At 41.2% G+C, this 16,464-nt stretch overlaps 1 protein-coding gene across 2 annotated transcripts in view; it reads left to right on the forward strand.

Moving 5' to 3' along the window:
• Nucleotides 1-16,464, forward strand: part of khdc4 (KH domain containing 4, pre-mRNA splicing factor) — a 62,536-nt gene that overhangs the window by 25,729 nt on the left and 20,343 nt on the right. The window contains exons 10-11 of one of the 2 annotated variants that reach the window (XM_070879951.1): nt 4,300-4,410; nt 11,877-12,214. In XM_070879951.1, the coding sequence (XP_070736052.1) occupies nt 4,300-4,410; nt 11,877-12,214 (449 nt within the window). The remainder of the gene's footprint in view (nt 1-4,299; nt 4,411-11,876; nt 12,215-16,464) is intronic. The other variant, XM_070879958.1, reaches the window with a different exon arrangement.

Genomic DNA, 16,464 nt, shown 5'->3' on the forward strand with positions numbered 1-16,464 from the left:
CCCCATAACCCTTTACTCCCTTATCGCTCAAAAATTTGTCTATCTCCGCCTTAAATATATTTAGTGACCCAGCCTCCACAGCTCTCTGGAGCAGAGAATTCCATAGATTTACAACCCTCAGAGAAGAAATTCCTCCTCATCTCAGTTTTAAATGGGCGGCCCCCTTATCCTGAGACTATGTCCCCTAGTTTTAGTTTCCCCTATGTGGAAATTTCCTCTCTGCATCCTCCTTCTCCAGTCCCCTCATTATCTTACATGTTTCAATAAGATTACCTCTCATTCTTCTGAACTTCAATGTGTATAGGTTCAACCTATCTTCATAAGTCAACCCCCTCATTTCCGGAATCAACCCAGTGAACCTTCTCTGAATGGTCTCCAATGCAAGTATATCCTTCCTTAAATATGGAGATCAAATCTGTACACAGTACTCTGTGTGTCCTCACCAGGACTTCTCTGCTTTTATACACTATCCCCTTTGCAATAAAGGCCAACATTCCATTTGCCTTCCTGATTACTTTCTATACCTGCACATTAACTTTTTGTGTTTCATGCACAAGGACCCCCCAGGTCCCTCTGTGCTGCAGCACTTTGCAATTTTTCTCCATTTAAATTATAATATGCTTTTCTATTTTTTTCTGGCAAAGTGGATAACCTCACATTTTCCCACATTATATGCCATCTGCCAAATTTTTGCCCACTCACTTAGCCTGTCTATATCCCTTTGCAGATTTTTTGTTCCCTCCTCACAATTTGCTTTCCCACCCATATTTGTTTCATCAGCAAACTTGGCTACAATACACTCGATCCCTTTTTCTAAATCATTAAAATAGATTGTAAATAGTTGAGGACCCAGCACCGATCCCCGTGGTACCCCACTGGTCACTGTTTGCCAACCGTTAAATGACCCATTTATCCCGACTCTCTGTTTTCTGTTAGTTAGCCAATCCTCTATCCATGCAAATATATTACCCCTAACCCTGTGAGCTTTTATCTTGTGCAGTAACCTCTTATGTGGCACCTCACCGAATGCCTTCTGGAAATCCAAATACACCACATCCACTGGTTCCCCCTTAACCACCCTGCTCGTTAGATCCTCAAAGAACTCCAGCAAATTTGTCAAATGTGATATCCCTTTCATAAAGCCATTTTCGCGTATGCGCAGCACATGAGGAAACCTGAAACTTGCAGGGCACTTGGGCCCTGTAAAATCTGGGCCTATGTTTTACATGTACTACCACTGTATACAAATTTAAAGGCACTTTGTCTAAATGCACGTAGCATTTGTAACAAAACAGTTGAGTTGATGGCACAAATTGAGACAAATGAGTATGATCTGATGACCATTAGAGAAACGTGGTTGCAAGGTGACCAGGACTGGGAATTAAATATTCAGGGGTATTTGACAATCCGGAAGAACAGACAGAAAGGAAAAGGAGGTGGGGTAGCTCTATTGATAAAGGATGGAATCACTGCAATAGTGAGAAACGATATTGGCTCAAATGATCAGGATGTTGAAACAGTTCGGGTGAAGATAAGGAATAATAAGGGGAAAAAGTCACTGGTGGGCGTAGTCTTATAGGCCCGCTAATAGTAGCAACTCTGTTGGTCGGAGCATAAACCAGGAAATAGTGGGGGCTTGTACAAAAGGGAACAGCAATAATTATGGGTGATTTTAACCTCCGTATTGATTGGACAAATCAAATTGGTCTGGGTAGCCTTGAGGAGGAGTTCATAGAGTGCATAAGGAACGGGTTCCTTGAGCAGTATGTAACGGAACCAACCAGGGAGCAGGCTATCTTGGATCAGGTCTTGTGTAATGAGACAGGATTAATAAACAATCTCCTAGTAAAGGATCCCCTTGGAGTGAGTGATCATAGCATGATTGAGTTTCAAATTAAGATGGAGGGTGAGAAAGTTGGATCGCTAACCAGCGTACTAAGCTTAAATAAAGGAGACTATGAAAGTGTGAGGGCAGAGTTGGGTAAAGTGGACTGGGTAAATAGATTAAAGTGTAAGACGGTTGATGAACAGTGGTGTACATTTTAAGGAGATATTTCACAACCCTCAAGAAAAATATATTCCAGTGTGAGGAGATAAGGGTGTAAGAGGAAAAGAGAGCCATTCATGGTTAACTAAAGAAATAAAGGATGGTATCCAATTAAAAACAAAGGGCATACAAAGTGCCCAAAACAAGTGGAAAGTCAGAAGACTGGGAAGCTTTTAAAAGCCAGCAAAGAATGACAAAAAAAGATTAAGAAAGAGAAGATAGACTATGAAAGTAAACTAGCACAAAATATCAAAACAGATAACAAGGGTTTCTAATAGGTATATAAAAAGGAAAAGAGCGGCTAAAGTAAATGTTGGTCCCTTAAAGAATGGGACCGGGAAATTAGTAATGGGGAACATGGAGATGGCAGAAACTCTGAACAAATATTTTGTATCAGTCTTTACGGTAGAGGACACTAACAATATTCCAACAGTGGATAGTCATGGGGGGGGGGGGGGGGTGGAGGAGGAACTTATCACAATCACTAAGGAGGTGGTACTCAGTAAGATAAAGGGACTAAAGGCAGATAAATCCCTTGGACCCGATGGCTTGCATCCTAGGGTCTTAAGAGAACTAGCGGCAGGGATTGTGGATGCATTGGTTGCAATTTACCAAAATTCCCTGGATGCTGGGGCGGTCCCAGCAGATTGGAAAACTGCAAATGTAACACCCCTATTTAAAAATGGAGGCAGACAAAAAGCAGGAAACTATAGACCAGTTAGCCTAACATCTGTGGTTGGGAAAATGTTGGAGTCCATTATTAAAGAAGCAGTAGCAGGACATTTGGAAAAGCAAAGTTCAGTCAGGCAGAGTCAGCATGGATTTATGAAGGGGAAGTCATGTTTAACAAATTTGTTGGAGCTATTTGAGGATGTAACGAACAGGGTGGATAAAGGGGAACCAGTGGATGTGTTGTATTTGGACTTCCAGAAGGCATTTGACAAGGTGCCACATAAAAGGTTACTGCACAAGATAAAAGTTCACGGGGTTAATATATTAACGTGGATAGAGGATTGGCTAACTAACAGAGAACAGAGAGTCAGTGTAAATGGTTTATTCTCTAGTTGGCAGCCAGTAACTAGTGGGGTGACGCAGGGATAGGTGCTGGAATCCCAACTATTTACAATCTATATTAACGACTTGGAAGAAGGGACTGAGTGTAACGTAGCCAAGTTTGCTGATGGGAGGAAAAGCAATATGTGAGGACACACAAATTCTGCAAAAGGACATAGGCTAAGTGAGTGGGCAAAAAATTGGCAGATGGAGTATAATGTTGGAAAGTGTGAGGTCATACACGTTCCAGAAAAAAATCAAAGAGCAAGTTATTATTTAAATGAAGAAAGATTGCAAAGTGCTGCAGTACAGTGGGACCTGGGGGTACTTGTGCATGAAACACAAAAGGATAGTATGCAGGTACAGCAAGGGATCAGGAAGGCCAATGGAATCTTGGCCTTTATTGCAAAGGAGATGGAGTAAAACCGCAGGGAAGTCTTGCTGCAGCTATACAGGGTATTGGTGAGGCCACACCTGGAATACTGCGTGCAGTTTTGGTTTCCATATTTATGAAAGGATATACTTGCTTTGGAGGCAGTTCAGAGAAGGTTCACTAGGTTGATTCTGGAGCTGAGGGGGTTGACTTATGAGGAAAGGTTGAGTAGGTTGAGCCTCTACTCATTGGAATTCAGAAGAATGAGAGGTGCTCTTATCGAAACGTATAAGATTATGAGGGGGCTTGACAAGGTGGATGCAGAGAGAATGTGTCCATGGTTGGGGGAGACTAGAACTAGAGGGCATGATCTTAGAATAAGAGGCCGCCCATTTAAAACTGAGATGGGGAGAAATTTCTTTTCAGAGGGTTTTAAATCTGTGGAATTCGCTGCCTCATCGAGCAGTGGAAGCTGGGACATTGAATAAATTTAAGACAGAAATGGACAGTTTCTGAAACGATAAGGGGTTATGGGGAGCGGGCAGGGAAGTGGAGCTGAGACAATGATCAGATCAACCATGATCTTATTGAATGGCGGAGCAGGCTCGAGGGACTGTTTAGCCTACTCCTATTCCTATTTCTTATGTTTTTATACAAAGTAAGCATTGGGGGAACATCTAGGTAATAGCGATCACAAAATAATAGGATTTGAGATAGAGAAAGTCATAAGTAAGACAAAGACCAAAGTAATTGTTAATTATGAAGAAAGAGTCTGACTGGATACTGTGAGCTCAAAATAAAGTGTGACCGTAGTCTTTTATTGCAGGTCTCGAGAGTGCCTCTCCAGCCGGTGAGGCCTCCTTAAGTACCTGTGCTCCCAAGGGATTATGGGATCCCTTGGGACTCCAGGGGATGAGCCCTCTGGTGGCTGTACAAGGTAAATACAAGTTTACATATATAACAGTAATAAATTGGGGAAAAAAGCTAATTGAAGGGGATGAGAATGGAACTAGGGAAAATAAACAGGAAACATTTACTGACAAACCAAGAAATAGAACAACAGTGGGAAATATTTAAAACAGTGGTCAGTAGAGTCCAGGAGAAATATATCCCACCAGAAAGCTAATATCCCACTAAAACTAGCCAGTAATAATATACCATGAATAAAGAAATAAGGTAAAAATTTAAACTAAAGAAAAAGGCATACAATAAGTACATAGGCAACAAGGTAGAGGATGACTAAAGGGAATATGAAACGGTTAAGAAAGAAGTAAATACACCAATTAGGAAGGCAAAGAGGAACTACATCATTAGATTATCAATGAATATAAAAAGAAATAGTGAAGTATTCTACAGACACATAATTAACACAAGAAAAATCAGGATAGGGATAGGGCCACTAAGGGATACACACAAACTCAGGTAATGACGGGGAAGTGGCAAGAATATTAAATCATTACTTTGCATCAGTATTTACGAAGGAAACTAGCAGACTTTTACGACACAGAAACAGGCCATTCAACCTAACAGGTATGTGCCGGTGTTTATGCTCCACACGAGCCTCCTCCCACCCACTTCATCTCGGCCTATTAGCATAACAAACTATTCCTTTCTCCCTCATGCGCAAATTGGCATAGGGACAAGCAGATCAGGGAGTTAAATGCATGGCTCATAAGGTGGTGTTGGAGGAAGAGGTTTTGATTCATGGGCCACTGGCACCAGTACTGGGGAAAAATTATGCTGTTCTGTTGGGATGGGCTTCACTGGCTGAGACCAGTGTCCTGGCGAATCAAATAACTAGGGCTGTAGATAGGCCTTTAAATTGTTTTTAAAAGTGGCGAGGGGTCAGGTCAGGGGAAATTTAGTAATCTGAAGAAAAGAGTTAAGCCAATGGAGCAATGTAGCAATTTGAGTAAAGATGAACAATGTAAACAGACGGTAATTGTGCATCAGTGAATAAGGTGAAAGCAGGGAATAATGGTAAACGGTTAAAATTAAAGGCTCTTTATCTGAATGCCTGAAGCATTCGTTACAAGTTAGATGAATTAGTGGCAGAAATAGAGGTAAATGGCTTTGATCTAATAACCATTTCAGAGACGTGGTTGCAAGGCGACCAAGGTAAGGAACTAAATATTCCAGGGTACTTGACGATTAGAAGACTTGTCAGAATAGAAATGGGAGGATGGTAACCCTGATAAAGAATGACATAAGGACAGTAGAAAGGATCTTGGCTCAGAGGATCAGGAAATAGAATCAGTATGGGTGGAGATAAGAAATAATGAGTAGCATAAAATATTGGTAGGAGTGGTTTATAGGCCTCCAAATAGTAGCTATACCATTGGAAAGCATATTAATCAACAAATAATAGGAGCTTGTAACAAAGGTAATACAACAATCATGGGGGACTTTAATAGACTGGGCAAATCAAATTGGCAACGGTAGTCTGGAGGACGAGTACATGGAATGCATTCGAGACAGTTTCCAAGAACAATATTTCAAGGAACCAACCAGGGAACAGGCTACTTTAGATCTTGTATTGTGTAATGAGATGGGCATAGAAACATAAAAAATAGGTGCCGGTGTAGGTGAACCTTCACTGAACTGCCTCCAAAGCAAGTATTTCCTTTCGTAAATATGGAAACCAAAACTGCACGCAGTATTCCAGGTGTGGCCTCACCAATATCTTGCATAATTGTAGAAAGACTTCCCTGCTTTTATACGCCAGCCCCTTTGCAATAAAGGCTAAGATTCCATTGGCCTTCCTGATCACTTGCTGTACCTGCATACTAACCTTTTGTGCTTCATGCACAAGTACCCCCAGGTCCCGCTGAACTGCAGCACTTTGCAATCTTTCTCCATTTAAATAATAACTTGCTCTGATTTTTTTCTGCCAAAGTGCATGAGCTCACACTTTCCTACATTATACTTCATCTGCCAAATTTTTGCCCACTCACTTAGCCTGTCTATGTCCTTTTGCAGATTTTGTGTGTCCTCCTCACACATTGCTTTTCCTCCCATTTTTGTATCGTCAGCAAACTTAGCTACATTACACTCGGTCCCTTCTTCCAAGTCGTTAATATAGATTATAAATAGTTGGGCTCCCAGCACTGATCCCTGCGGCACCCCACTAATTACTGATTGCCAACCTGAGAATGAACCATTTATCCTCACAATGTTTTCTGTTAGCTAGCCAATCATCTATCCCTGCTAATATACTACCCCCAACCCCGTGAACTTTTATCTTGTGCAGTAACCTTTTATGTGGCACCTTGTCACATGCCTTCTGGAAGTCCAAATACACCACATCCACTGGTTCCCCTTTATCTACCCTGTTCGTTATATCCAAGAATTCCAGCAAATTTGTCAAACATGACTTTTCCAAATATCCTGCTACTGCTTCTTTAATAATGGACTTCAACAATTTCCCAACCACAGATGTTAGGCTAACTAGTCTATAGTTTCCTGCTTTTTGTCTGCCTCTTTTTTTAAATAGGGGTGTTACATTTGCACTTTTCCAATCTGCTGGGACCTCCCCAGAATCCAGGGAATGTTGGTAAATTACAACCTATGCAACCACTATCCCTGCTGCTACTTCTAAGACCCTCGGATGCAAGTCATCAGGTCCAGGAGGTTTATCTGCCTTTAGTCCCGTTATCTTACTGAGTAGCACCTCCTTAGTGATTGTGTTAAGTTTCCCCCCCCCCCCCCCCCCCAATAGCCCCTTGACTATCCACTGTTGGGATATTGTTAGTGTCTTCTACCGTAAAGACTGATACAAAATATTTGTTCAGAGTTTTTGCCATCTCCACGTTCCCCATTACTAATTTCCCGGTCTCGTCCTCTAAGGGACTAACATTTACTTTAGCCACTCTTTTCCGTTTTATATACCTATAGAAACTTTTGCTATCTGTTTTTATATTTTGGCAGGTTGTAACTAGTGGAGTGCTATAATTTTATATTTTAGCAGAGAAAGAAGAAATTATAATGCGGAATAAGGAAATGGCAGAGACTTTAAACAAATATTTTGTATCTGTATTCACAGTGGAAGACACTAAAAGCATACTAAAAATAGTGAGGAAGCAAGGGTCTAACCAGAGTGAGGAACTTGAAGTAATTATTATTAGTAAAGAAAAACTAATGGAGAAATTAATGGTGCTAAAAGCCGACAAATCCCCTGGATGTGATGGCCTACATCCTAGAGCTTTAAAAGAGCTGTAACTAGCAGGATGGATAAGGAGTGGAACCAGTGTTCAAAAGACGTTTGATAAGGTGCCACACGAGGTTGTTATACAAGACTATGGTTCATGGGATTGGGGATATTATATTAACATGGATTGAGGATTGGTTAATGGACAGAAAATAGATAGTAGGAATAAACTCAACATATTCAGATTGGCAGATTGTAACTGGTAGAGTGCTGCAGATGCTGAGAGGCTATAAGAACATAGAACATAAGAATTAGGAACAGAAGTAGGCCATCTAGCCCCTCGAGCCTGCTCCACCATTCAAAAAGATCATGGCTGATCTGGCCGTGGACTCAGCTCCACTTACCCACCCGTTCCCCATAACCCTTAATTCCCTTATTGGTTAAAAATCTATCTATCTGTGATTTGAATACATTCAATGAGCTAGCCTCAACTGCTTCCTTGGGCAGAGAATTCCACAGATTCACAACCCTCTGGGAGAAGAAATACTTTCTCAACTCGGTTTTAAATTGGCTCCCCCCATATTTTGAGGCTGTGCCCCCTAGTTCTAGTCTCCCCGACCAGTGGAAACAACCTCTCTGCCTCGATCTTGACTATCCCTTTCATGATTTTAAATGTTTCTATAAGATCACCCCTCATCCTTCTGAACTCCAACGAGTAAAGACCCAGTCTACTCAATCTATCATCGTAAGGTAACCCCCACATCTCCGAAATCAGCCTAGTGAATCGTCTCTGTACCTCCTCCAAAGCTAGTATATCCTTCCTTAAGTAAGGTGACCAAAACTGCACGCAGTACTCCAGGTGCGGCCTCACCAATACCCTGTACAGTTGCAGCAGGACCTCCCTGCTTTTGTACTCCATCCCTCTCGCAATGAAGGCCAACATTCCATTCGCCTTCCTGATTACCTGCTGCACCTGCAAACTAACTTTTTGGGATTCATGCACAAGAATCCCCAGGTCCCTCTGCACCGCAGCATGTTGTAATTTCTCCCCATAATAATATTCCCTTTTACTGTTTTTTTTCCAAGGTTGATGACCTCACATTTTCCGACATTGTATTCCATCTGCCAAACCTTAGCCCATTCGCTGAACCTATCTAAATCTCTTTGCAGCCTCTCTGTGTCCTCTACACAACCCGCTTTCCCACTAATCTTTGTGTCATCTGCAAATTTTGTTACACTACACTCTGTCCCCTCTTCCAGGTCATCTATGTATATTGTAAACAGTTGTGGTCCCAGCACCGATCCCTGTAGCACACCACTAACCACCGATTTCCAACCTGAAAAGGACCCATTTATTCCGACTATGCTTTCTGTTAGCCAGCCAATTCTCGATCCATGCTAATACATTTCCTCTGACTCCGCGTACCTTTATCTTCTGCAGTAACCTTTTGTGTGGCATCTTATCGAATGCCTTTTGGAAATCTAAATACACCACATCCATCGGTACACCTATATCCACCATGCTCGTTATATCCTCAAAGAATTCCAGTATGTTAGTTAAACATGATTTCCCCTTCATGAATCCATGTTGCGTCTGCTTGATTGCACTATTCCTATCTAGATGTCCCGCTATTTCTTCCTTAATGATAGCTTCAAGCATTTTACCCACTACAGATGTTTAACTAACCGGCCTATAGTTACCTGCCTTTTGTCTGCCCCCTTTTTTAAACAGAGGTGTTACATTAGCTGCTTTCCAATCCGCTGGTACCTCTCCAGAGTCCAGAGTATTTTGGTAGATTATAACTAATGCATCTGCTATAACTTCCGCCATCTCTTTTAATACCCTGGGATGCATTTCATCAGGACCAGGGGACTTGTCTACCTTGAGTCCTATTAGCCTGTCCAGCACTACCTCCCTAGTGATTGTCTCAAGGTCCTCCCTTCCCACATTCCGTGACCAGCAATTTTTGGCATGGTTTTTGTGAAGACCGAAGCAAAATAATTGTTTAAGGTCTCGGCCATTTCCACATTTCCCATTACTAAATCCCCCATCTCATCTTCTAAAGGACCAACATTTACTTTAGTCACTCTTTTCCGTTTTATATATCGGTAAAAGCTTTTACTATCTGTTTTTATGTTTTGCGCAAGTTTACCTTTGTAATCTATCTTTCCTTTCTTTATTGCTTTCTTAGTCATTCTTTGCTGTCGTTTAAAATTTTCCCAATCTTCTAGTTTCTCACTAACCTTGGCCACCTTATACGCATTGTTTTTTAATTTGATACTTTCCTTTATTTCCTTGGTTATCCACGGCTGGTTATCTCTTCTCTTACCGCCCTTTTTCACTGGAATATATTTTTGTTGAGCACTATGAAAGAGCTCCTTAAAAGTCCTCCATTGTTCCTCAATTGTGCCACCGTTTAGTCTGTGTTTCCAGTCTACTTTAGCCAACTCTGCCCTCATCCCACTGTAGTCCCCTTTGTTTAAGCATAGTACGCTTGTTTGAGACACTTCTTCCTCACCCTCAATCCCTCGGCTGGAGAGTATAGAACTAGGGCACGTTGGGGGATAAATTGGCCTGTTTTGCACCTCTCGTTAGCGCCTGCGAGGGCGTTAAGAGGTTTCCGTCCTGGTGCGGCAAAATCACCAACACCTGCAAACTTCCCTGGCGGATTTGTGCTGGTGCTAACACTTACCGCCTCGCTCTGTTGCGCACTGTAGTTTGTGATGGCATCCGATGTGCTGTGCCCCATTGCTGCCCCGCGTGTAATATTCGCTTCCGCCCCCTGCAGCATCGCAGGGCGTCAACTACAGCAGCTGCAGGAGGCATTGTCACCTAGTCTGGCCGCTTGGGGAGCGATATTTAAAGACTGTGGTGGTCAGATGGGGCAAAATTTATTTATCTCTCATTTCTGGTGCCTCCTGATTTATTTTGACCCTATGATTGCTCAGCCCTGCACACTCTCAGACTTCTTAGTGCTGCTATTCATGTAGTTCAGGTGCCTGGCCCAACACAGACCGCATGAAGATTCATTCAGCCCATCATTGGCCCTTCCCTTTAAGTGAGGGAAGAAGCCTGTACAGACGGCAGCTCTGCACTGAACATTGCTCAGCGCTCTGCCGATAATGCCCCCTCACTCACTTTTGTGCACTAGGGGAAGTGGTGGCGCTTGATTTAGCGCTCCACTTCCCTCTTGGAGTGCTAAAGCAGAAGTTCCCGGCAGCAGCAAATCTTTTTTGCCTGCCAATACTTTTGTAGTCCCTGAAAAGTTATCGCCTGAAACCGGGCGCTACGCAATTTCTAGCCCATAGTCTCAGGATAAGGGATCAACCATTTAGGACTGAGATGACGTAGAGATGATGATTCCACTTGCAGGCGAGAACAGAACTAGCAGCCATAAATATAAAATAGTCACTATTAAACCCAGTAGGGAATTCAGGAGATACCTCTTTACCCAGACAGTGGTTAGAATGTGGAACTTGCTACCACAAGGAGTAGCTGAGGAGAATAGCATTGTTGCATTTAAGGAGAAGTTAGATAAACACATAAGGAAGAAAGGAATAGAAGGATATATTGATGGGTTCAGATGAGGGGTGTCTAGAGATCCGTGTGGAGCATAACACTGGCATGGACCTGCTCGGCTGAATGGTGTGTTTCTGTGTTAATACTACGAAAGATAGCTGGTGCGCCTCATACTAGAACAGGTAGAGTGCCCCTTACAATTCATGGGATTTCTTTCTTCTGGTGCCTTTCTTTAACATAACATTTGCTATTTAAAAAAAACGCACACATTTTTGGTTAGTAATTTGTGTGGTTTCCAAATCCTCCTTGTATTACAAACTTGGCATTTGATTGAACCACATTACTGGTGTTCCTATTGCTTGTAAGGAATTAAATATTGGAATATAACGGAAGAAAATTGTTTAGAAAAGCAGCCAGTATTCTCAAATTTAATTGTGCTTTATTTGGACTCTATATAGTGACTACAACTACTCTTTATGCTGCCTTACACACAGACTTTATTTATATATTCCATTTTAGTGTAAAATGAATTTTAATGCAGGTCTTTGAATGAAATTGGTAAACCTCTGCTGAACTGTTAATTCATTCATTTAACTGGCTTTGAATAAACAGCAAGTCTGCCATGTTGGCAGATATATAATCTCAACACGGTTAAGTCAACAAAAACAAGAATAATGTTTGATATTGTGTGGCAACATTTAACCGGAAGTTTTCTTTGAAATCCTCTATTTTTCAGTTTACTCCATGGTGACACCATCTCCAGCTATGGGTCCTGCGCAGAATCCTGTCTCTGTTTTACCTCCGGTGATGACATCACAACCATATCCCATTCAGCCTCAGACATCTGTCCCATACACATTTGCGAACACAAATGCACAGTATACCACACAGCAATTCAGGCAGCCTCTTCCAACACCTTACACTGCTGGATTGCCTACAGAGATCTCACAGAACCAAGTAGTGTCAGGGATCATGAATCCTGGATCTCAGAACAACTTTCAAATGCCACAACCAATGCCAGGACCTTGTTACACACCACAGCCTTTGCAACAAACTGGAACAAGTTTGCAGCAGGTAAGAGAATAAAATAAATGAACTGTGTAACATCACTGTCACTATTTCTAATTAAAACGTATTTATTTTAATTGAGTTGCTAAATATGAACATTTGTTAAACAAGATGGGGGTTCCTGCCTCTTGCATCTATTCCTCTTGCCTCTCTTTAAAAGTAATACAGCTGTATTACTTTTAAATCACTTAAGTGTATCAGGCATTTATTCAATTTATTCATTTAATAAAGGAATGCATTTGAAAAAAATAATATTCCACAAAATTCAAATTGCTATTCCACCATTTTGGTTTGCAGTAAAACTTCAGTTTAAGGAGTTTTGAATGGATTATGTTCGGCATGTGTTGAGACATTCCCATCATTGTAGGTGGTAGGTGATTTTGTGGCATCTTGCTTGCTGCCCTGCCTTTTTCATTAGAGGTTTTCAAGGGCCTCCCTGTGGATTGGGTCTAAAATGGTTGTTTCTGTTTGTAAAACCATGTAAAACCAAGATAAATGGATGTTTTTATGAACAAGAGAGAAAAACCTCAAACTCTGAGCTACTGACAGTGGCATAGACAGGAAAGAAGCTTTAGTTAAAACAATTCCGTGACAGATTCTGAAAATGTTTCTGTGAATGATACACAAATGAAGGATTTAAATCTGGGATCTCTTGATAGCTCAGTGTGTAAGGGTAGCGCATTATGTCATACTGAGCTATATGGGCCACAGAGGTCCTTGATTCAATCCCTGGACTATGCTCAGGTAGCAGCCATTAGTTTCAGAGTCCCTTGGGTGGAAAGGAGCTAAAATACATCAGGGTCCTGGACTTAATCAGCCAATGACCCTTGGTTGAAATTGTTTGACATATTGGGTGAGAAAATGGTTGAGCCTGACTCATGTCAGTTGAATTGCCTATAGGCACAACCTGCCTTGACCAATGCAAGAATAGCTATTGAAGGAACAAGAGAGCTGTCATCATTTGTGTATATATACTCTAATATTCTTTAGAAGTGCAAGAGGAAAAAAATTAAACATGTCTTCAAAGGGGTAAGCTTGCTTTATGATTTATTTTAATTTGTTGCTTGGTATGTGATGACACAGGCTATGCAGCATTTATTGCCTGTTCCTACTTAACCCAAGGGCATTACGACTCAACCATAAAGTTATGTTCATGCTTGATAATTTTAGTCTTGTTTATAGAAATATTTGGGTCATTTAGAGAACACTGTTTACACCCTAAGACAAAACCATTGTGATATAAATGATGGAAAAGAATAGTAATCTAATTATTTGCAGCTAATGTATAATATAGAGATGATCGTCCTCCTTGTATTCATGTGTTCTCGTGCAATAGCCTTTATTTAAAAGGCTGCAGGATTCTTCCATCTTTTATAATAAAAACAGAAAATGCTGAAAATAATTAGCATCTGTGGAGAGAGAAGCAGAGTTAAAGTTTCAGGTCGATGACCTTTTGTCAGAACTTCCATCTTTTAATGTCCTAATTAATACTATTTTTTTAGAAAAAAGGAAAACTGCATTTTTCTGCAGGAAGTAAAGGATTTTCATAGAGGTGTAAAATATCTACAGAAGCTAAAATATTCTGATTGGACAGTCTAAGTACTGTGACGGTTATGTAGTTTTATTACTGTACTGTACTTGTAACTTGTTCCATGTTAAAATATTGCAGTAATTCTGCTGAAACTTGTGAGGGATATGGAGATTAATACACAAAGCTTTTACTAATTGTATTCGAAGAGAAAGGGTCGTCAAGGGCAGCGTTCCCGTTAAGCTGTGCAATGGTCTGGAGGTCCCGCGCAGGGCGCTCACTGGCTTTTTTTACATGGGAAAAGCCACGAGTGCGCAAAAATATTAGAGGGAGCAATGGTCAAGGGCAATGTTCCCTTTAAGCTGTGGGCTCTGAAGGTTCCGTGCAGCTGGTGAGCTGGCTTTTAAATAGAAAAATCGCGCATGCACGGAATTTTGAATGGGCCGCACAGGCCAAAATAAATTTAAGTGAATATTGGTCAAGGGTAATGTGGGCCCTTTAAACACAGGTGGGAGTAATATTGCAAATGGAAATAAGGAAATGGCAGACATGTTAAACAATTACTTTGTGTCAGTCTTCACAGTAGAGGAAGAGGATAAATTACCTGACATTCCAGAGAAATTAATCAAGGATTGGAACTCATTAAAGTTAACAAAAGCAAAAAAACAATATTAGAAAAAAATGATTGCACTAAAGATTGATAAATCCCCAGTACCTGATGGTTTGCACCTCAGGGTTTTAAAGAAAGTTGGTGAAGAAATTGCAGATCTTCCAAAGTGCTCTCGCTTTAGATTGAAAAATTGCAAATGTAACTCCATTATGTAAGAAAGGTGAGTGAGAAAAGCCAGGAAGTTATAGACCTGTTAGTCTGACATCTGTTGAGGGGAAGTTATTAGAATCTGTAATTAAGGACAGAGTGACTGAAGAGCTGATTAGAGAGAGCCAACATAGATTTTTAAAAGGTAGGTCATGGCTAATGAACCTAATTGAATTTTTTGAGGAAGTAACTAAAGTAGTTGACAGGAGAATGTTGATGGATATAGTTTATATGGACTTCCAGATAAGGTTCCACATTAAATCTCATCGTATTGAAGGCAAATTATTGACCTGGTTAGGTGATTAGCAGATGGATTTCAACGCAGGTAAGTGTGAAGTCATTGATATTGGACCAAAAAAGGATAGATCGAGTATTATTTAACTGGTGAAAAGCTAGTAACAATGGAGGTCCAATATACACAGATCACTAAAATGTAGTACAAAAGCAAAATACTGTGGATGCTGGAATCTGAAATAAAAACAGAAAATGCTGGAAATCTCAGTGGGTCAGGCAGCATCTGGAGAGAGAAACCAAGTTAACGTTTCAGGTTGATGACCCTTCGTCAGGACTGGCAATAGTTTGAAATGTAACAGATTCTTGGGACGTGTTGAGGCCCAGAAAGGGGGAGGGTGGATGAAAAGAGCAAAAGGGAAGGTCTGTGATCTGTACAAACCGATGGGTTGCACCTCAGTAGCACCGGGACCAATATCCTTGCGGGGAGTTTTGCTAGTGCTGTTGGGGAGAGTTTAAACTAGCTTGGCAGGGGAGTGGGAACCCGAGAACAAATTCAATAGGGAAGTAAAGCTGAAATTGGAAAGCAAGACTGTAGAAAGTGAATCTGTAAGACAGTGGAAAAATGGGTTAGTAAGTAGTAATCAAGGAGGTCTTCCTGTGCTAAATAGTATATACTTCAATGCAAGGAGTAAAGTGAATAAGGTGGATGAGCTGAGAGTACAAGTAGACACTTGGGAGTATGACATGACATTAAAGCCATTACAGAGACATGGCTGAAAGAGGGGTAGGTTTGGTAGCTCAATATTCCTGGTTACAGGATTTTTAGACCGAACAGAGAGGGGGGTAAAAAGGGGTGGGGGGAGGGGGGGGTCGCGGTATTGATTAAATAAACTATTATAGCTGTGAGGTGGGATATGTTGGAAGGATCATCAAATGAGACCATATGGATCGAACTGCAAAATAAAAAAGGGGCGATCACCCTGTTGGGTGTGTATTATAGACCCCCAAACAGTGGGAGGGAGCTAGAAGAGCTAATATATAGGCAAATTTCTGAGTCCAAAAACCATAGGGCAGTAATAGGGGATTTCAACTATCCTAATATTGATTGGGACAAATATAAGGTGAAGGGTATAGAGGGTGTGGAATTCCTAAAATGCATTCAAAACTTTTTTTAGTCCGTATGTAACAAGCCCAACACGGGAGGGGGCGGTTCTGGATTTAGTTTTGGGGAATGAAGCTAGGGAAGGTGGAAGAGGTATCGGTGGGAGAGCACTTGGGTGCCAGTGACTATAATTCAGTCAGATTCAAGGTAGTTATGGAAAAGGACCAGGATAGACCAGAAATAAAAGTCCCAAATTGGGGAAAAGTTAACTTTGCTAAGTTGAGAAGTGATTTGGCCACAGTGGACTGGAAACAGGTACTCGAAGGTAAATCAGTGTCGGAACAGTGGGAGGCATTCAAGGAGGAGATCCAGAGGGCTCAGGCCAAACATGTGCCCTGAAAGAAAAAGGGCGGGAATAACAATTCTAGAGCCCCCTGGATGTCTAGGGACTTACAGGAGAGGATAAAGAAATAAAGGGAAGCTGATGTCATATGCCGAAGGCTAAACACTGTCAAATCTCTGGAGGAATATAGAAAGTTCAGAGGTGAAATTAAAAAGGATATTGGGAATGCTAA

Source organism: Pristiophorus japonicus, chromosome 1, assembly GCF_044704955.1.
Source record: "Pristiophorus japonicus isolate sPriJap1 chromosome 1, sPriJap1.hap1, whole genome shotgun sequence".
Classification (NCBI taxonomy): domain Eukaryota; kingdom Metazoa; phylum Chordata; class Chondrichthyes; family Pristiophoridae; genus Pristiophorus; species Pristiophorus japonicus.